The sequence below is a fragment of the Mus caroli genome, chromosome 9 (genome assembly GCF_900094665.2).
Source record: "Mus caroli chromosome 9, CAROLI_EIJ_v1.1, whole genome shotgun sequence".
Classification (NCBI taxonomy): domain Eukaryota; kingdom Metazoa; phylum Chordata; class Mammalia; order Rodentia; family Muridae; genus Mus; species Mus caroli.
Genome location: NC_034578.1, coordinates 47,931,904 through 47,954,447, shown reverse-complemented (window position 1 = coordinate 47,954,447; position 22,544 = coordinate 47,931,904). Strand labels below are relative to the sequence as shown.

At 40.4% G+C, this 22,544-nt stretch overlaps 1 protein-coding gene across 1 annotated transcript in view; it reads left to right on the top strand.

Annotated features, from left to right (window-relative positions):
• Positions 1 to 18,873, top strand: part of C9H11orf88 (chromosome 9 C11orf88 homolog) — a 20,343-nt gene extending 1,470 nt beyond the window's left edge. The window contains exons 2-5 of the mRNA XM_021172231.2: positions 302 to 372; positions 13,935 to 13,994; positions 16,512 to 16,564; positions 18,670 to 18,873. Of these exons, the coding sequence (XP_021027890.1) occupies positions 302 to 372; positions 13,935 to 13,994; positions 16,512 to 16,564; positions 18,670 to 18,727 (242 nt within the window). The 3' untranslated portion in view covers positions 18,728 to 18,873. The remainder of the gene's footprint in view (positions 1 to 301; positions 373 to 13,934; positions 13,995 to 16,511; positions 16,565 to 18,669) is intronic.
• The last annotated feature ends 3,671 nt before the right edge of the window (positions 18,874 to 22,544 follow it).

Below are 22,544 nucleotides of genomic sequence, written 5' to 3'. Positions count from 1 at the left end.
CCAGCATCCCTGGTCCCACAGGCACTTTCTCCCCAGCATCCCTGACCCCCACAGGCACTTTCTCTTTTGAGGCTGTTTCTTATCTCCACTCATGATTTTACTCATCGTGTAAAGGTATGGGAGGGTTCCTGACATCATGAATAATTAATGCAGTCTTCAGTTATTTACCAATCATTATAATTTCAAGACAGTATGTATTTGTGTCCCTTCCTACTCTATTCTCCCATATCCAATTTCATGTCAAAACTGTACGAATTATGACAAAGTTATGTCAGATTAAATTTGGTTTTATTTTCTCTAGAGGATGCAATTATCTTTGCTAAAGCACAAAGGATTCAGGAATCTGAAGAGAAAGCAAAGTATCTCCAAAAGGTGAGCCAGTGCTTCATCTCTCCTGGTTCTCATCACCTTTCTCCATCACATTGATAAATATTGTTTGTTGTTGTTGAGGACATTTTATTTTTAAATGCATGTAAATAAAATGTGTTAGTTCTGCTAGCTAAGCTTTGAAAAGCCTTTTTTGTTAGAATTTTAATAAGCAGTTAGAAATTCTTGGAGCTGGAGAGGTGGTTCAATTTTTAAGAGTGCTTGTTCTCAGAGGATTCAAGTTTGGTTCCCAGTGCCCATAAAAAATGGCTCATTACTGCCTGTAACTCTAATTTTAGAGGTTCTAATACTTTTTTCTAGCCTCTGTGGGCATGAGGGACACACACACACACACACACACAGACACATCTTTTAAAAGTCAGGCTAGTAGCACAGATTTTATTCCCAGCCAGTAGAAAAGTAGAGGCAAGAGAATCAAAAGTTAAGGCAAAGTGCTGGGAGAGTGGTCAATGACTAAGGGTGCTTGCTCTGCAAGGACGGGACCTGTGTTAAAATAATCTCCAGGACTCTTTAAAGAAAAAGGAAAAGAAAAGAAAAGATATAGATGCATGCCACTGAAACTCCAGTGCTGTGGGGGATGGAGACGGGGAGATGGCCCCAGCCTAGCTCCAGGTTCAAAGAAATATGCTATTTCAAGGGAAGAAGGCAGAGTGACAAAGCAAGACAACCAATGTTCTCTTCTGGCCTTTACATGCAAAGGGTACACAGGCTAGCACATCGTGCATCTCTCTCTCTCTCTCTCTCTCTCTCTCTCTCTCTCTCTCTCTCTCTTACACACATACATACACACAGGCACACAGGCATGCATGCATGCATGCATACACACCAAAGATGTGAATTTAAAAACACATAGCAAGGATACTTAATTTACAAATGTCAAAAAACTCAAGGCTAAGTGGAGATATAGAGTTAGTTCAAGGCCTGCTTGGGAAACTTGGTGATACTGTTTTATAATTTTAATTAAGTTTAAAAGAGGGCTGGAGATAACTCAGTGATAGGGCTCTTATCTAGCACATGGAAGGCCCTGGGGTGTGGAAAGAAAGAAAGAAAGAAAGAAAGAAAGAAAGAAAGAAAGAAAGAAAGAAAGAAAGAAAGAAAGAAAGAAAGAAAGAAAGAGAGAGAGAGAGNAGAGAGAGAGAGAGAGAGAGAAAGAGAGAAAGAGAGAAAGAGAGAAAGAGAGAAAGAGAGAAAGAGAGAAAGAGAGAAAGAGAAAGAGAAAAGAAAGAAGAAAAGAAAACTATAGTCTATTAAACTTTGGCTATTCTCAGTCTCTGCCAAAGCTCACAGGAACATCAAAAACAGAAATCAACAGACTCACTTTTCAAAAAAGCTTCAAAACATACACAATAGTCTACAAACAAAAATACTTTTAAATGGTAAAGTTGTTGTCTTATTAGGTCAAAACCAAGTGTCTGTCATCTGGCCCTGTTTTGACTAAAAGCTGAGAGTAAACACATGGGTGTCTGGAAGTCTCTCTTTGGCAGCCACATGATGCAACTAGAACTTCTAACTCTGCAGTTAACGCTATGATTAATAGCACCACTTTGCTTGGTTCATGGATAACCTCTATTCCAGTAACTGTTCCTCGACCATCAAGGCAGAGAGAGAATGACTATTTTGGCCTAATGTGTTTAATCACTGAACATATTGGCAAACTCTAAAGGACATACTGGGAATTCTGCATAAATTACAGATTAATTCACGTGACTCTTCAGGCCACAACAATTCACTTTAAAGACTATTGGTGATTATCAAACAAATTAAGTGATTAAAATAATTAGCATTACCTCTCTTTTTAGAATATTATGTACCAGACCCTATATCAAACACTCCCCCCAAAAGGAATATTATACACTCTATATTTATACAATAATCTCATACGTTTTTAAAAAGAATATCTGCATGTGAGAGAGTGCATGTGGGCACATCTCCCACTGCAGGCATGTCAAGGCTACGAGACAATTTTTAGGAGTTAGTTCTTAGCTTTAACCTTGTTGAAAGTCTTTCTTCTTTCTGTTGCTGGCTGTTCAGGCCAGCTGGCTGGTGAGTTTCCTGAAGATTCTGTCTCTGCCTCCTCCTAGCTGTGATTTCAGATAGGTACCACTACATTTGGCCTGGAACATGAGCTCCAGGATCAAAGGGGTTGTCAGGCTTTCATGACTAGTGCCTTTACCCACTAAGCTATCTCTCACTCTCTATAGGCATTATTTTTTCATTTTTAAAATCACATTTATTGGTGTGCCTGTTATTAGTGTGCCTGTGTGTGCTGTAGTATATGTGTGTAAGTTAGAGAACAGACAACTTGTGGGAGTGGGTTATTTCCTTCTACCATGTAGGTGCCTGGGATCAAACACAGGTCATTAGGCTTTGGGGAAAGTGCCTTTACTCAATGGGCCATCTTTCTGCTCCTTTGATAGGGAATTTTTAAGCCTAATTTTCATTAGAGCCAGGAGTGTAGCTCAGTGAGAGAACTTACTTGCCTAGCATGCATGAAACCATAGATTTAGTTCATATCTCTTTCTGTCTCTGTCTCTGTCTCTGTCTCTCTCTCTCTCTCTCTCTCTCTCTGTCTCTCTGTCTCTGTCTCTGTCTCTCTCTCTCTCACACACACACACACACCCCTTTGAGCCAGGAATGATGAATCATCCTTATAATCCCAACAGTTGGGAGGCTCAGGTAGAAAAAGACTCGTTATTTGAGGTCAGCCTGAACTGGAGTGATTTCAGGACATTCATCAGGAATTCAATTTTCATTGTGCTTCATTTTGGGAAAAAGTTAGAAATAAAGATTAAAGACAGACTTAATAACCAATTTTATCAGCTTTTTTTCAAACTGTAAGAATGATGTTACTTACAGAGAACTGTAATATTATAGACAAGACATAACTAATTTAGACCAGATATAAGTAGCCATAGAACAGGCTTCCATGTCTTTTGTCCTTTAACTTCTTAACTACTCAGTTCCACGTACTTATTGAAAGCCAACTTAGTACCTGTAGTGCATTAGATGCTGGACTGCAAAGAAAGGACAGGAAGCAGCCAACGATTATGATGTATCCTTATGGTAGATATATGTCTATGACATTACAAGAAAACATTAAACTGGGCATAGAAGTATGCCCTTTAATCCCACCATTTAGGAGGTTTCAGGGAGCAGATGAAGTTCCCAGTAAATTATTTGATATGAGAGCAGACATGTCAAGGACCTCAATGCCTCAGACCCATGGGAATAGCAAAGCCTTCCCCTGGTCCTTGTTGGCAGGGTGTCGAGAAAGTATGGCTCATTGATTCCTCCTCCTGCATGTTTACAGCCTGAGACTTCTTCCCTAAGTAGATCTCCCTACCAAGATTAGCTAGACCTGACTCCTTGTTTGGGTTTACATAATAACCCTCCCTCCTCGTTCAGTGTTCAGCCATATAAAATAAGCTGAGTTTCTCTGCTGCTGCGTCTCTTCTAGAGTGCCCACCCCATCTGATACAAGGCCACTCCCAACCCCCTGCTGGCCGTGTGTGTGTTTTCTGCATTCCCTGTAGCTCCAGTCTTGTTTCCAGGACTCAGATACATGGATCACTTCAGGAGGTGGAGGAAGTTAGTTCATGAGTTATGGTCAATCAGCCTGAACTATATAGTAAATCATTATTTAAAAAAAAAAAAAAAACTACCAGGTGTGATGGAACATGTCCTTAACAGCTATACTTGGGAGGCAGAAACAGGCAGTTATCCATAAATTCAGGCCATCCTAGTCTACATAGCTAGCTCCCAGCTACACAGTGAGATCCTGTATCACAGACAGCAACAGGAACATAAAATCCCACTGACGGTCAAAGCAAAGGTTAAGAACTGAAGAAACCTTCCCAACCCACTGAGTTTTGAAGATTGTTTCTTCAGTCTGCAGTACACTTTCTTGTCATTAAAATGCCTTCCTCATCTGCCTTCAAGGCCTGGCTCCCATAATATCTTCTGAAAGGCTTTCCCAGGGGTTACCTAGGAAGTGGCTGAGTGACCAGCTGCCTTCTCGGTACAGTCAGAAACGGTCTCCCAGAGTGCTGCTCAGAGGCTCTCATCTGTACTTCCAGTAATTACCCATGCTTCTCTGTCCTGCTAGATTGTAGGTATAGCTTTAGAGATCACAGGCTGGGTCAGAAGCCTAACTCAGCCTTTTACTGCTTATGTGACTTTGAGCAATGTATTTGAACTCTTTCATAATCAATTTCATCAAACAGTAAAGAAGAAATTATTTTTTTAAAATACCCACCTCATAGAATTGATATACTCTATATAAAGCACCTGGCCACAGTTTACCCTCCATAATTGTCACTTGTAAAAGGTAGTAGTAGTCATGTCTCATTTGCTTAACCCAGTGTCTTTCTGGATATTGAAATTCAGACATTTGTCCATTAGCCCTTGAACATATAATCTGCATAATTAATTTAATTACTGGCTAAATGACTGCATATACAGTGTTGTTTGCTGTTGTTGTTAGCATTGGTACATTTTGTTATTCTTGTTTTGAGGTCCTGGAGGTTGAACACAGGGCCCCATGTATGTGACACAGGGCCACAGCTATGCTCACTGTCATGCTATCAGCTGTGCAGTGGACCAAGTTTAGTCCTTTCCATATAGACTCATATGGAAACTTTTCTGGGTTGAAAACTTTTTGCAAGAATCCTTCCAAATGAACTGACACATCTCCTGTCTTGTCAGTTTTGCTTTAATCTCATAGGTCTCAATACCAGGGGAGAGAATGTGGCACCATTAAATATTAGAACAGAATCTAGTTTGGGACACTGCTACTTTTCTGAGTCCACCTTACCCTCTCTGCACTGTTGATGCCACATCTATAACTTGTGGTTTAAGGGTAGAAAATGAATGGGAGAAGAGATGTATGAGGATTTTGCTAATGAAATATTTACAATATCTATTTAATTGAATTTTCCACATTGTGAACATACACATCTCTCTGAAAGTGGCTTTACTGCCCTCTTTCCCAACAGATATTGATTCTTTTCAATGGCCAAGTTTTTAAACTTTAATGTTACTCTCCATTTTAAAATATTTTCCAGGTATACATTATAAATGCTTTTTGTTAGTGGGCAAAATGCTATTAATCACAACTACTATTTCAGTGATGGATATCAATGGCAGGAAATCAAAAACAATTGAGTATGTCAAGATTAAATAGCTTACTGTATCCATAAAGGAAGCCTTACAGCACTATACTGGACCATTATTTTTCCTTTGAGAATTTTAAGTAGTCTGAAAACATTATAATAAATGAATAGTCAGCTAATTCTTTGAAATCATAAAACTAATTTGCTTTCTAGTTCTGTCACCTTAAGAAAGCTCTTTAGCTGATTATCTCTTTATAAAAAGAATTATAAGTAATTTATTTGCTAGGAAAGTGAAGAAGAGGTCAGAACAATATTTCAGGGCACATATATAGAAGGTGCATTGGGAGTGTGCATGTATCTACAAGCAGTTCTAACAGGAGAGAATGCAAACCAAAGGTTTTTAAGAGGATAATGTGTTCACCTCCTGTAGTACACCATCTAGACAGGCTCTTCACTGGGAATGGGCTTTCAGTTACACATCCTATGCAGTCAATACTGACCATCCCTAACTCTCCCCAGAAGTCTGTTACACGGTCCTTGCTTGAGCCAGAAGCCAGTTATATCATGATGGCCTTACTCTTAGCACCTGAGAAGGCTCCTGTTTCCTAGGCCTCATGATGGGAGATGGAAAATGTTTAACATCGTTGTCTAACATCCTACACTTCCATAGCAATAAACAGGACACTTAGAATCATTACATCAGCTTCAAAGAGGCAATGAAAGATAACAACATGTCTTATCTTATAGATGCTGCTGGGCCATTCTGATAGAAGAAAATCCTTGCATGTGTCAGAGTCATGAGAATGGGCTCCCCAGATAAACCTAGAGGGTCCTAGTAGTAGTGTCACCTGACCTAATGTAAAATGATATCTATGAAATTCTTTTTCTACCATTAAATGAAGACAATAGGATGTGCTGGATTCCTTCTCAATAACAAAACATATTTTGTTAGTCACATTTTGCTCTTCCTGTTTCATCCCAGCATACAACTAGAACATAAATAAAAGCAGATTGCATTGCATGTCCATCAAATGTTTTGGAAGCAAATAGTGAAAGACTAGTACATTCTTCTCATTTTATATTATCTTTAATATCACATTGTTATTAAAATTATTCAGAATAGGCTGGAGGGCTGGCTCGGTGGTTAAGAGCACTGACTGCTCTTCCAGAGGTCCTGAGTTCAATTCCCAGAAACCATATGGTGGCTCACAACCATCTGTAATGGGATCTGATGCCCTCTTCTGGTGTGTTGGAAGATAGCTACAGTGTATTCACATACATAAAATTAAAAAAAATCTTTTAAAAATTTATTCAGAATTAGGGAAACTTTGGGGGTGACAAAAGTTACCTCAGTCTTCCTGTACCATCTAGAGTCCATGAAACCACATTTGGAAAAAGAAACAGCTGTGTGGTCAAATATCTGCATGCATTTGCCCCATAAAAATCCATCCCTAGAATTATGTAGGGCTTTTGCTCAAATGCAGCTCTTTCCCTCTTTTCAAAGATTTTTGTTTCCCATGCACTTCACCAGAAGAACAAAGTGAAAACATTTTAAACTATTAGGTAAAGTCTCATATTAACCATCTCTTAGAAAATATAAATAAATAAACCTACTGTGTGTAAAATGGTGTAAAAAGGACATTTTTAAATGAATGAATCATTTGAAGATATACATAAAGCAGTTTTAATTTTTGAGTTGTCAAACATGTAAATCTCAGGCTGAGCACATCATGATCCTCTGCCTTCATGTGTCAGCTCACACTGTCACAAGCATTATTATGTGTGTTCACACTCATGCTATAAGCATATATACACAGGTATGTAGATATGGATACAGAGAATGTGTGTGCCCCTGTATGTATAACTTTGAGACTTTAAATAGCGTCCATGTACTGAAGTGTTGCCTAATGTCACTAAGTGAAAACAACCGTGATGTGACTTATGTAAAAGATGTACATATCATATGAGCCTTGCTCGGGCCTGAGTTACCATGCTATTGGCTATAAGTTCTATGTCAATAAATCAAGAGTATATTTTAAAACAGAAACACACATAAAACATGTATCGTTCCAAGGATGAAATTCTGTAACCAAAGGCTACCAGAGACCTAAGAGCAATAGCTTCCTAGTCATTAATTCATGGTTTGCAATGACTTTCTAGAACATAACTAATGCAAATAATAATGATAAAGTACACTACTAGAATAGGTCGAATCATAGTTTAAATTTACAAAGGTATCTTCCTCTTACCATACCTCCCCACATCACCTTACCCCAGCTACCCCTTAGTGTAGCTTGTGCCGTGGCCATTTGAACCACTTGCACTTCCAAGAACCCACCAAAGATAAAAGGTAGCTCTTGGCTATGGCAAGAGTGTTTTCTATATTGTGGGTCACTGAGGTTTCTATTGGCAAATTGCCTACTAGACATAGATGTTGGTGTGGGCGATGATACTTGTCTGTATGTCTTGAATTGGGCATTGTCTGGGTGTCACTCCAGATCCAGACACATGGGGACCCACACCTGAAATGAAGAATCATGGGGCTAAACTAAACTTTATAGGATGCTGTCCAGAAGCAGCCGAAATGCTGTTAGCTTAAGAGATGTAAGCAAACTAGAGATCAAAGCCAATACACAATCCCAAGCTCCAGAAGGGCCAAGCAGAGCTGCAAAAGATAGAATGAGCAATGGAAGGCAAGGTTAGGAGACTCTGCTTTGGAGACTTGTTCAAGATTTATTCAAAACATATTACTTGTGTCAGGCATTGTGCTAGACTCTACAAGTAGAAATTAACAACACAAAATATGTTGTAAAGATACAAACTTAGTCCTTGCATGAAACTTTCAGTCTAATCAGAGAGAGAAAGAGAGGTGATATTAAACCAGCCTTTTAAAAACACACACACATACCATGTTCACCCTTCATTCATGTGTGTGTGTGTCTGTCTGTCTGTGTGTGTGTCTCTGTGTGTGTGTATGTGTGTGTGTCTGTGTGTGTGTATGTGTGTAATTGGTTTGAGGTCAGGGAGGGACATGAGACACAGCTTAACTCTGTGGCCCAAGATGGTCTGGAACTTACAGCAATCCTCCTGCCTCAGCTTCCTTATTGATAGTTACAGACATGAACCACCATAACTGGCTGTGAGTGAAAGTTTTAAAATAAGAAATATTTTCTTCAGACTATTATTATTGATTTTCTATTCATATATATATATAACATAACTAAAAATAAATATGTACCAGAGCCAGTAAAAATATTTTTCCTCACTAACAAAAAAAAAAAAAAAACCATACTTAATTGAAATCTACATTCTTTTTCAAGTCTATATTTAAAGTATTTTTGTATTGATTCTCTCTTATGGAATGACTGGTAAGTTTCTTCATTCTAATAAATTGCTATTTTAAAAATGAAGCTTATATATGTCAGAGCAGGGAAACTGAGCCAAGATCAAGCAATTTCCAAGAAGTACGGAATGGTCTTAGCTCGGCATCTTTCCCCTGCAAGTCAGCATTCTGGCTTCCTCTGATGAATAACCCTCTATCACGATCCATCCATTCCCATAGATCACTGCAGTTAGTTCTGTTTCCAAAATTCAGCTTGCTTCTAGAGAAAGACCCTTCACTGATTATTCTGCTGGTCTCTTAAAGACACAGTAGATTATTTGCAAGCCAACAGTTCTGCATCTTATTATGATAGTGAATATAAATTCACACTGCGTCAAACACAGTGTCTACACAGCACATTCCAGTTGGCAGGTGCAGAGAATGGCAGGCTCACAGCAGAAGCTGAGAGGAGCATATTTACTGCCTTTTGCCATCAAGTCCAGCTATGAGGGCTCTTTCTTTCAGTCATAATTTTGCCTTAAGCCAATCACACTTACCTTCCTTAAAATTGCATTTGTAACATACAAGTGAAATTTGGTCTAACAAGGATTAAGATTCTGTGAAGAAAAGAACTGAAATTCCCTAGTTAAGTCCTGACCATAAACACAAAATTAAACATTAAATGATGGCCTCTTAAGGAAATGAAGATCATACAATATTCTTAATCTCTGTAAAACCATAGAACATTGATTCTGCTTACATAACATTCTAAATTTCCCAATTTCTGTTAATATAATCAAAACCTTATCACAAATAGCTCATTTATATTAACCAGGACCTTAGAAAGCTTGCAGTTTGTAAGTACCACTGTAGCTTTCACATGACATCCTTAACATTTAATCATACTTTTGCCAAGTACCATGTGTAAGTAAATTAATTTTGACCAAGGATGACTGCAGACTGGATTAGATGGCCCTGACGTCTAAGCCCACCACACACACCACAGCATAAATTTCTCTGTGCTAACAGAAATGATCCTCTTCGCAATAGTTGATACTGATTCTTCTTTATTGAAAGGAAGACTGAAGAGCATCCCTCCCTCCCTCCCTCCCATGTGCCCCCATCCCTCCCTCCCGTGTGCCCCTATCCCTCCCTCCCATGTGCCCCCATACCTCCCTACCACGTGCCCCCAACCATCCCTCCCTCCCATGTGCCCCCTACCATCCCTCCCTCCCACGTGCCCCCATCCCTCTCTCCCACGTGCCCCCACCATCCCTCTTTCAAAAGCGCTAGCACCTGCCTGGAGCAGCAGAAGCATGGAGTGTGGAACTAACTAGAACTAGAAACAAGTTCGGATCCTGTGCTTTGCTGGTCACTGCTTGGTTTAGTGACCCTGAGCAAGGATGTCTATTTTTCTGTGTAAGGAATAACAAGTGTTGTGAAATTAAACTGTCACACAGCCTGATGCCTGGAGGTTACTCTGTGAAAACGTGTTTCAAGCCCTCTCTGCTCTTCTCCTTTTCCCCTCCCATTCTTTATATTTTGACAGGATTAAAAGAAACTTTTTAGCTGGGCGTGGTGGCTCACACCTTTAATCCCAGCACTCAGGAGGCAGAGGCAGGTGGATTTCTGAGTTCGAGGCGCCAGCCTGGTCTACAAAGTGAGTTCCAGGACAGCCAGGGCTACACAAAGAAACCCTGTCTCGAAAAACAAAAAACAAAAAACAAAAACAAAACAAAAAAAAAGAAACTTTTTTTCTCTCATAATAATGATGTTTAATAGCTACAACTCATTAAGTGCCCAGTATTTGCCATTCATTATATTAAACATTTTTTTTTTATCCAGCTTTCACAACTTTCCTCAGAGAAGAGAAATAAGATTCAGGAAAGTGTTCCTTGATTTATCCAAGGCAACAAACCTCTGGCCTATGTTAGTGATTATAGCTGGAGGGAGGGGAGAAGAAGTTGGAGGCCACACTTAAGATACTACCTGTCATTAATCTCAAGGCACAATCAGGACTCAAGCCCAAACACATCTGACCTCATTAACCCATGTGGCCACTTAAGTTGTCTGGCTTTGAGAAGAAGAGAGAACTAAATGCTTTAACTCCAGAGAGATACAAAAATTTATTCAGCACTCAGTGCACACTGAATTTATATATTATTATCATATTTTAACTTCATGTAATCATGTTTTGTCTCCTATTTTCTCAGGAATAGCATAAATATGAGTATATATGTGATTATCAAAAATTAATGTTTTAAATGTTAATTATGATCCCCTAGAATATTGTTTTAGGGGTTAATTACATTATCATAATGTTTTTGTAAGTATAAGCTTCCAAAAAATCACCCATCCAAACCATGGTTGAGAACGAGCTACTCATGAGGTAAATTGTAAGGCTCTCTTCTCACCACTGGACAGCATTTAGCTTTCCTGGAAGAGAGTTCTTAGAATAGGTCACAACACTTTGTTCAGAGGACACAGTTATTTACAGTAGTTTTGTTATTCATTCCCAGGAAACATGTTCAGGAAGCAGAAATCAAATCTCACTTGAAATCTTTGTGTCTGGGATTGTACATTATAAAATTAATTAGTTACTAAGATTTATTCTGATAAAAATGACCCAAAGTCTGAGAAAAGTGAATATATTTTTGTCCTGTTGTTTTAAAATCTCTCTTAAAATTCATCTTTTCATACTAGAAGCATGTGACAATTCAACTTTCCTATCATGTCCCAAGAGTTACACAAAAAAGATTTATAGTTTTGCTTGTAGGAGGATTTTACAACTAAATTTACCCACTACTTTACTTTCATTTTCTAAAACTTAGGGGTCTATACATGGCTTATATGTGTGTGTTTTACAATACAATGATTCCATCCATATACATCATGACTTGAGCAATACAAGTCAATAGAAACCCATGAAGAAAATATACTAGACATTCCTGAGCACTAAGGCAAGAAAGACGGTAAGATTCTAAAAGAGATTCACAGCGACTAAGAAAGTGGGGCGAGGAGGAGGAGCAGAGTAAGGTGCAGCGTGCTATGCAGCCAGGACCATACTGATGGTCTGTACAGATGCTGCTCTATCCCACCTTAACAGGAAATACAAAAGCATGCTTAGGTTTCAAATGTGCGTATTTTCTTACATTCCCTGTGATAAAGATGGTGCCTAGATGCTAGTTATAAAGTACAAATCTTCCAAAACATTAAAACTTTGTAGGTTCATAAGGGAAAATTGGGCTGGAGATGATGTTGCATACCTATAACTGTGACACTCAGGAAACACCTGTAAACACGAGTTCAAGGCCAACCTACTTCACATAGAGAGCTCCAGGCTGACCAGGGCTACAGAGTGAGACTCTGTCTCAAAAGGAGTTTTAAAATAATAAGTAAAAGGGAAAATTCATACAATTTAGTGCAAATCCAAAGCACCCAGTGGGCCTGGCCAAGCTGCTGATAACAGCTGCCAATCATGGGCCTCTTCTCCTCTGTGTCTCAGGGATCCTGATGTCACAAGCTTCTTCCACTGAGTCATATGGACTGGAGAATAATCCTGCAATTAGCAATGTGCAGCTCGGGTGGTTTTTGTACTCCCTGCTTCCTCTCTAAACCTCTGAATCCCTATCCCCACACATACCCAAGATCTCAGTTCTGTTCTCTCATGTTCTACTAAACCCCTCAGGACGGGCTAGAAACTATTCACTTGAGCTTTTCGCCATAAGCCCACAATCTCTTTCCAAGCCCAAACTGTGGCTTGTTCAGCCCCTAACACAGCATGTGACAGTATAAGTGCGTATCATGAGTTAAAATGCACATATTTAAGAAAAAGAATACAGAGCCATTAGTATTTCAGAATGGTATCTGACTTGGAAATCCGGTTGATAAGGACAAAATTAAAATGGGATAACACTGGAATAGGGTGGCCCCTAATCCAATATAACTGATGTTATTAGAGGGTTACCCTGATTAGCCGAGAAAAGGAAGAAGATCAGTAGGTATAGAAAACGGGATGCGATAGGGTAATGTTGGGTGAATGTGAGCAAAATTCATTATATACACGTATGAAAATATCAAAGGAACCACATTATACATAATACATGCTAATAAAAATGTTAAAATGGGCATGATAAACGAGGGATTTTTTGAAGTGAGGACAGATACACAAGGGAGAATGCCACATGGTAGCAAAGGCAGAGACCATAGTTCTTTTAGCCAAGGAATGGCATAGATGGTCAGCCGACCACCAGACCCTACGGAGAGGCCCAGAAATCAAATTCTGAGGAAGCAGGGCCTTGTAGCCTCCAGAACTGTAAGACAAAGTGTTGTTTCAAAGCAAGCAAGCAACGTGTGCCCAAGTAGGATGCACAGTACATTCAGATGGACAGACTGACAGGATTCTCTGAAAAACGAGTGTTTTATCCTCACTTTGTATTTCTTTCCTCTAGTCTCATTCTAAGCAATTGGTTTTCCCCCTGCATTTGTCTGGTCTATAATTATAAGTATCTTCATCCCTGTGCTACACGAGGTTTTATGCTTATGAAGTTGTATCTAGTATACAAATCTGATACTTAGGACAGTAAAGGAGAGGTACTGGAAAAAGCTCTGTTCTCAAGTGCAAGTAGTCTTTGTAGTAGTCCAAGAAGTCCAAGTGCTGTGCACTAGGGCGATCTCCGGTTTCCTGGCCATATCTAACTGCCATTTAGTGCCAATTACCTTTGGTGGTCAATAGCACAGATTTTTGTCTTCAAGATCTGGGGAAATCCAATCTACCATTGGACAGCTTAGGTAAATTGTTTCCTCTGCTTTCGTTTCCCTTTCTGTCAAAATGAGCAGAAAGTGTCAATTTCCTGAATTGTTAGAATCATAATGAAATGTTTTAAAGCTCTTAGGATAGGTCATATGGTAAGATCTAAATAGAAGTTGGTTGCTATGGGCAAATAAAATCTGTATACTTCGAATGAAAATAAAATAATTCTTCATAGACCTACTGTGAAAAACATATCTTAACACCCTGCTAATACCAAAAGAAAAGGGGAAATTTCACCTTTCACAGAGACAGCGTTCATTGTTCAGTCAAGAGGGTCACTTGTTTCTTTTTCTTTAAATAGGCCAAAACGCGAGATGAGATTCTCCGACTTTTAAGGAAACAAAGAGAAGAAAGGATCTCGGTAAGAAGGATGGCATGGATAGTCTGAGGAGAAGTTCAGGGGCTTGGCAGACTGGCTCTTTCAATTGACACTCTCATGCCTTGAGTCTTCTATGCATCGAAGACTGGGAAAACATGGAAACTAAATATGGACACAGAAACTGGAAGTTTGTAACTCCAGTGGCAAAAGAAAGAAGACATAACTGTCAGACAATCTGTTACTCACATAGCAGAAAGTTGGAGGCTATTAACATATGGGCTACTTCATTGCTAATGATTTCACAATGGTTGGTCTTTGTAGACCATAAATATTAAGAATCAAGTGATGACTTTGGGCCTGTCACTGGACCTTCTTTTCCTCAGGCTCCTCTCCATTTCCATCCCTGTTATTCTTTAGACAGGAACAATTATGGGTCAGAGGTGTGACTTTGGGATAGCAACCCCATCCCTCACTTGATGTCCTGTCTTCCTGCTGGAGGTGGGCTCTATAAGTTCTCTCTCCCTACTGTCTGGCATTTCATCAAAGGTCCCACCCTGTGAGTCCTGGGAGTCTCTCACCTCCCAGGTCTCTGGTGCACTCTGGGGGGTTCGCTCAACATCCTATTTCCTGAGGTTGCCTGTTTCCATTCTTTCTGCAGGCCCTCAGGGCTTCAGTCCTTTTCCCTCACCCAATACCAGATCAGGTTCCTCCCTCCCCATCCACTTTCCCTCCTAAGTCCCTCCCTCCCTCCCCATTTATGATTGCTTTCTTCTCTCTCCCAAGTGGGTCTGAGGCTTCCTCACTTGGGCACTTCAGCTTGTTGAGCCTTTTCAATTCTATGGACTGTATCTTGTGTATTCTGTATGGTGGGGTTTTTTGTTGATTTGTTTTTTTGTTCTGTTTTGTTGTTGCTGTTGTTGTTTGTTTTTTTTGTTTTTGGCTAATATCCACTTATTAGTGAGTACATACCATGCATGTCCTTTTGTGTCAGAGTTACCTCACTCAGGATGATATTTTCTAGTTCTGTCCATTTGCCTGCAAAGGTCAGGATGTCCTTGTTCTTAATAGCTGAGTAGTGTTCCACTGTGTAAATGAACCACATGTTCGTATCCATTCTTCTGTTGTGGAACATCTAGGTTGTTTCCAGCTTCTGGCTATCACAAATAAGGCCGCTATGAACATAGTGGAACATGTACTCCTGTGGCATGGTGGGGCATCTTTTGGGTATATTCCCAAGATGATATAGCTGTGTCTTCAGGTAGATCTATTTCCAATTTTCTGAGGAGCCTCCAGATTGATTTCCAGAGTGGTTGTACCACTTTGCAATCCCACCAGCAATGGAGGAGTCTCCTCTTCTCCACATCCTCCCCAACATGTGTTGTCACCTGAGGTTTTGATCTTAGCCATTCTGACTGGTATAAAGTAGAATCTCAGGGTCATTTTGATTTGCATTTCTCTGATCACTAAGGACTTTGAACATGTCTTTAGGTGCTTCTCAGCCATTCAAAATTCCTCAGTTGTGAATTCTTGGTTTAGTTCTATATCCCATTTTTTGATTGGGTTGTTTGGTTTTTTTGGCAATTAACTTCTTGAGTTCTTTATATATTTTGGATATTAGCCCTCTATAGCATGTGGGGTTAGTGAAAAAAAAATTTCCCAATCTGTAGGTGGCCAATTTGTCTTATTGACTATGTCCTTTGCCTTACAGAAGCTTTCCAGTTTTATGAGGTCCCATTTATCAATTCTTGATCTTAGAGCATGAGCCATTGGAGTTCTGTTTAGGAATTTTCCCCCTGTGCCAATGAGTTCTGAGGCTATGGAGCGCTCACAAAAAGGGATCTATCATGACTGCCCTCCAAAAGACCCAACAAGCAGCTGAAAGAGTCAGATGCAGATATTTGCACCCAACTAATGGACAGAAGCAGCTGACTCCTGTTGTTGCATTAGAGAAGGCTGAAAGAATTTGAGGAGAAGGGCAATCCTATAGGAGGACCAGCAGTCTTAATTAATCTAGACCCCCGAGATCTTTCAAACACTGGACCACCAAACAGACAGCATAAAGCAGCTGATATGAGGCCCCCAACACACATACAGTAGAGGACTTCCAGGTCTGTGTTCATTCAGAGATGATGCACCTAATCCTCAAGAGACTGGAGGCCTCAGGGAGTTTATAGGTTAGGTGGGGAGTGGGGGGCATCCATGTGGAGATGGGGTGGGGTGGGGAGGAGGTGTGGGATGTGGAGCAGTTAGAGGATGGAAGAGGAGGAGCGGGGAATGGAATATGGAGTGTAAAAAATGAATTACAAATAAAATTAAATGAAAAGAATCAAGTGACTAAATAAAACCTTTATTTAAAAAAAACTCACTAGAAACATATGCATATATGCAAATATGCATTCCTGAATGAGCCTCAAATCCTAATCGGAACATTTCTGACAGAAAACATAGTTTTCAGATGTAAGAAGCTGGTCTTTCTGGACTCTAATGATGTTTACCTTAGGCTGTTTTCAAATTAATAAATTTCAGAAGTAAACATTTTCCTTTTTTATTCTTTTCTAGAAAGAACTGATTTCATTACCTTATAAACCTAAGGACAAAGTGCCCAAATCAAAGTAAGTTTACTCCCATAAACATCATCATCTTTTTACTTAGTGTCTTTAAAAAGAACTTTTTGTTTGTCTCCTACCAACAAATTTCCTAAAAGCTCACACCACTGTGACTGTTTTCTTGCCTTAAACAAACATCGTTCTTACTGCCCTCCAGCAAGTCCATGAGATGTGTGCTCCTGTGTGGGTACCTGGGAGCCTCTGTGTGTTCTCACTGTCCTCCCTCCGGGGGGGGGGGGGGCATTCCCACCTGCCTTCACACCTCCCAGCTCCACCTTCCCAGGATCACCCCCCATCTTTAGTCCATCCTTAAGTCTTATAGATGACCAGCTCTGACCCCAGCAGTAATGTGACCACATTAGCCTGTCAGTCATGGAATAATGTTAGAATGGGACCAGGAACATATTCTAGAAGAATCTGTGGAAACTTAACAGGGCTCTGAAAAGTATTCTCTTCTCTTGCTATACTCAGAGAACAAACAGTTGCAGAAGCAATAGAATTTTGACTTCATTGATGTTGAGGCTGACTCTTTTAATGTCAGCAAACATCCTCAAAGAAGAGTGATTATGTCTACATAGATTTTTAAAAATCAATTACCTGGCTACATTTTCTACACAATGCTCCACAACGTAGTTTCTTGGCTTAAGTGTGATGACTTGACTTACTTCCTATAAGTGGAGGAAGAATGCCTAAATGGAAGATTTTTCTAACGGACCGAGATGGTAGATAAAGACTGCTGAGTAGCACAGACATGGCTAGGTGCCTCAGGCTTGCATACACTTTTACTGATCATTGTGTTGTAGATTTGCATACAAGTTCAATATTTTACAGCTTACTCAGATGGCTTTTTAGTGAATAAATGAGTTTAGTGGGATTATTTACTAGAGCAGGGGGATTTAGAGGCAGCTATACCAATTACATCCCATCCCAAATCAGCTTTTTATTACTTGTTTTTCGAGACAGGTTTCTGTATAGTCCTGGCTATCCTGGAACTTGCTCTGTAGACCAGGATGACCTCGAACTCAGAAATCTCCCTGCCCCTGCCCCTGCCCCTGCCTCTGCCCCTGCCTCTGCCTCCTGAGTGCTGAGATTAAAGGCGTACAAACATGCCTGGCTTTCCAAACAAGTTTCATTTCTCTTAAAGAATTTAACATTTGGGCCTGAAGGAGTATCCCAGAGAATCCCAGAAAGGCTTTTATAAATGTCTCCTAAAGGTCTTATGATCTTCTCCTTCCTCTAAAAGTGAATATTAATGGCCCTGTTATCATAGACCTAGCTATCTGCTGGGTAGATTATTTCATTTCCGTGATTCAGAGTCAGGGTAAAGAAGATAATTTTAAGTTTTAAATCCTCACTTAATTTTTTTATAATATATTCTCATTAATCCTGAAGCCTGGGTTTCTCCCCATCCCACAGTGGACTCTGCCTCTGGACATACTGATGCTGTGTGTACCATCCTTTGGCAACCACACATTTTGTAGAAATACACTGTAAGCTCCATGAGAAAGTGGATTAGCCAATTTAAGTGGATATTGAGATTCAGAATATATTTGATTGTTTAAAAATCTGGAATACCATATAATTAAGTATTAGCTAATCTGGAAATTAATGGCCCTAATATTGTCCATTAACTTATACAAACATTTCTTAAATCTTGTAAATACTTTTCTCTCCATCTTGTCCGTTCTGTCCAAACCTCGTACACACGGTGATGTAGTCATAATCTGTCACTCAATAGACCTTCTCAGGACACTCTGTGCCCTTCCTCGCAGACAGTGAACTCATAATGCCACGCTAACAGTGATATACTTAGCACCCGGGTGACAGTTTCGCTTTCAAGAGGACCAAGCAAAGGGAAATAGAAATCAAGGCAGTCACGAACTCTGAGGAGTTCGTAAGAGGCAATGGTTCCTCCCCGTGACATCACACTCCCAGTGTAACAACCGGATCTCTCCCATGTGTCTCATACTTGGTCACAAGCCTTAATACACATTTAGAATCCACAATGCTACCTACTGGAGAAATTCAAAAGTCATGTCCCTGCTATGTTGTAACTGTAATGACCACATTTTATTGTGGATGTAGAAACTGATTCTTTTTGTTGCCTACAGGGAAGTTTTATCAGAGTCAGGCTTAAGGGACCAAGAAGAAGTCAAAGCCTTGGAATGATTTGATTGACATATGGTATCGACTGACTGATATGTGTTCACCCTTAAAGCAAGTTATGCTTACAACAGGATCAGTAGGTTAAAGATGTGCAGATTTCCAGGAATTTGACAATTACTGAACATTCATGTTAAAATAGACTAAAATAAATTTTCAGAATTCAGACAGGTGGGTTTTGTCAGTTATTGAACATTTGTGTCTATTTATTGCATACTATTGCATTTGACATCATACCATAATCATTTTTCTCATCATAATCATCCCAAACTCCTGGTTTTTGTTTCACTTGAAGGGTGTTTCCACAATGTATATATTTTATTTGTATTATATTACAAGTTAAGCAGCTGTCTTAGTTAGGGTTTAACTGCTGTGACCAGATACCATGACAACAGCAACTTTTTTAAATTTTTTTAAAGATTTGTTTTATGTTCATGAATTTACTGTCACTTTCTTCAGACACATGAGAAGAGGGCATCAGATCCCATTACAGATGGTTATAGTCACCATGTGGTTGCTGGGATTTGAACTCAGGACCTCTGGAAGAGCAGTCAGTGCTCCTAACCACTGAGCCATCTCTCCAGTTCCCAAGGCAACTCTTATAAAGAACAACATTTAATTGGGACTGGCTTACAGATTCAGAGGTTCAATCCATTATCATGAAGGCAGAACATGGAGGCATCCCAGCAGGCATGGTTCAGGAGGAGTAGAGAATTCTACATCTTATCTGAAGTCTGCTAGCAAAATACTGGCTTCCAGGCAGCTAGGATGAGGGTCTAAAAGCCCACGTCCACAGTGACACACCTACTCCAACAAGACCACACCTACTCAAACAGGGCCACACCTTCTAATAGTGCCACTCCCTGGGCCAAGCATATACAAACCATCACAGCATCATCATCCAAAAATCTAAAATCTGACTGCTCTTCCAGAAGTTCTGAGTTCAAAAAGGAGTCGAGTATCCACAGTTCAAAGTGTTTTGAGTGCTGGTATGCTATCAGAAGTAGAAAATGTGTCTTAAGTGGACCTGAATAAATGCAGATACACTAAAAGTATCATAGAAGATACTAAGGAAATAGCTTGGTGGCCATGAGTGCTTCTCACATAAGCATGAGAATCTATGTTTGGATCCCTAGCATCTCCATAAACAGCCAGACATACAATATCAGCACCTACAATCCCAGTCTTGGGGGCAGAGACTGGAGGATCTGTAGAAGTGACATGGCTCTCACTAGCCCACCAATCTAGGCAACTGGTGAGCTCCAAATTCAGCAGAGACATAGTCTCAAAAAGTGATATGGATAGTAAAATAAACGCAAAATAAGAAGTGGAGGAAGACACCCAATGTCACCCAATGTCTGGCCTCCATACGTCATGCATAAGTACACACACACACACACACAAATGCATACATACATGTACCACACATACAAAGCACAGAAATTGTATTATAGAACATTACTTTCAGACTGTGTTATAAGATGTATAGGAAACAATTCTGGGTTTGAAATTGGATCCTATCACCAAAATATCTCATTATATATGTGTGAATATTCCAAAGTGCAAAAAAAGCATTTTAACTGATTTCTTAATTAACTTTGAGCTCATCAAGCTGAGGAATGGATCCTGGGCCAAAGAAATTTTACCAAGGAAAATGACGCATTATGAGTTTTCTTGTCAACTAGCCCTCCCACAGTGGCACACGCCTGAGTTGCCAGGAATAACAGGTAGTTCTTACCACAACAGGACCACTTAACAAAGAGTTCTAAAGCAATCTTTGGAGCTCATACAAAGGTCAGCTCAGGTTCTGACTGATCTGATTCCAGGCCACTTGAAGCACTCTGCCAATGGACTGCATCACATACCACCCTCTTGGGGACATTCATGGATCAGTAGGATATCTGAGGCCTGCTCCTCTCAGAGAGTCAGATGATGAAAGAGAATAAGTAGAACAGGAAAGGGATTTTCTGCTGTGGGCTCCAAGTCCTGGTTTATTCCATTGATTAATAACTCTCACGGCCTAGGGAAACATTCTACTTTTTTAGTAAAGAGAACTCTATTAGCATAATAAAGAATATGTATCCTGGGAGGTGGGAAGTATTGGGGTCATTACTATAAGCCACTACACTCAGTGAATTGCATCTGCTAACAAAGCCCCGATATGGACCAAAGTCAGAGTGTCAAAGGGAGAACTGAAGACACAATTATTTAAAGCAATGTGGTAGTTTCATAAGTGAAACAGATCTTGTAATATTAGAAATAAATTATTTAAGATGACAATAAGTCAAGTATAACTGCACATTTTCATACATATTTTGCCTTGGCAAACCATCACAAAACTGTTATGGCAATTATTAATGCCATCAAGAAATATAATGAATAAAATGACTTGCCAACAGCCACACAGACACCAAGGAAATGCGGCGTTTCAAGCAGACCATCAGGTGCCTGCCACTTCTGTGTCCCACCACCACAGTTGCTTTGCTGGGGTGACAGTCTAGAGAGAGTGGTTGGTGTGAGATAGTCTAACTGGAACACAGGAAAGGGTTGCCAGTGCCCACCTGTTGGTGCTGGGGTTCTGTAATCACAGAGCTTCTGCTATGTTCTCAGCTGGAGCTAAGACAGATCCATTCCTACTCCTGCTTTATCTCAGGCCTCTTTAGAACTGCAGTGTGTCAAGAGTGGGGAAGCACCTCTGCTTCGTTTCTTAAAAGATTTATTTGCATTTCATGTGTTGTGGGTATTTTCCCAGCATGTATGTATGTATGTATTGCATCACATGCAAGCCTCGTTCCTCTGGGCCAGAAGAAGACAGGAGATCCCTGGAACTGGAGTTACAGTTGATTGTGAGCCACTACCCTGTGCTGGGATTGAACCCAGTCCTATGCAAGAGTAATGACTGCTCTAACCACTGATCCATTTCTCAGGGCCCCTTCTCTGCTTTTCTGACTGCTCTGCTGAAAAGCTAGATAAACAGGAAAACAGAAGCAAACTGGGACCAAAATCCAGAAGGCGGTAACCGAGATGTGTTTTCTGCTATGCTTCGCAATACCATAGTGTACCGGAAAGTCAAAGAACTCTCAGCTTTCTACTTAATAGATTTTTGATGGGAGACTGGATCTACTGTGTGAATGTATTTGAGAACACACATGTAAACAACTACTGTGGGAGTGTAAAGAGGAGCATACACTTGGGTTGGTTATGAAAGCTTCCATAGGGAGAATAGGATCATTCTTTGCAACGGGAGTCATTTTTCTGCCCACCAAAGGCTGAACTCCACTAAACCACTCCTATCTTCCAATATGTGCCCTACACAAAGCAAAGTGGCTTTCTGGTTGAGATCTGGAATACTCTAGCTTCTGCTGGAGGTCTCCCTCAGGCCAAGTCTGAAATGCCTCTAGTCAGTAGACACACTGCCTGCCCGAGAAATCGGTTCCTCCCTCGCTCAAGTTCTTTCCCAGGTGCTGCCCTGGTCTGACGCTTACTGTGGTGTAAGTAGGGGTTTTGCTACTTTAGCTCACTAGAGCTGGGTGGTGATGAGGGCAAGAGGCTATACTGTTTGAAAGTACAGTACCCGCTTTCCACCTTCTGGGAGTTCAAAAACTAGTGGGATTTTTCTCTTAGACAAACTCAGAATCTCCCTGGGCGGCTCTCTGCAAAGAGCGGCCCCTTCCGTTGGCTGCTCCCTCTGAGTTAGCAGTTTCTGGAGTCCAGAGCACTAGACGTTGGGGGCGGGCCAGCCCAAGGGGCTGCCTTCCCCCGCAGTGACGTCCCAGGGGGTGGATGGGCAACCAACGACTCAGAGCCCTCCCGGACTCCGCCC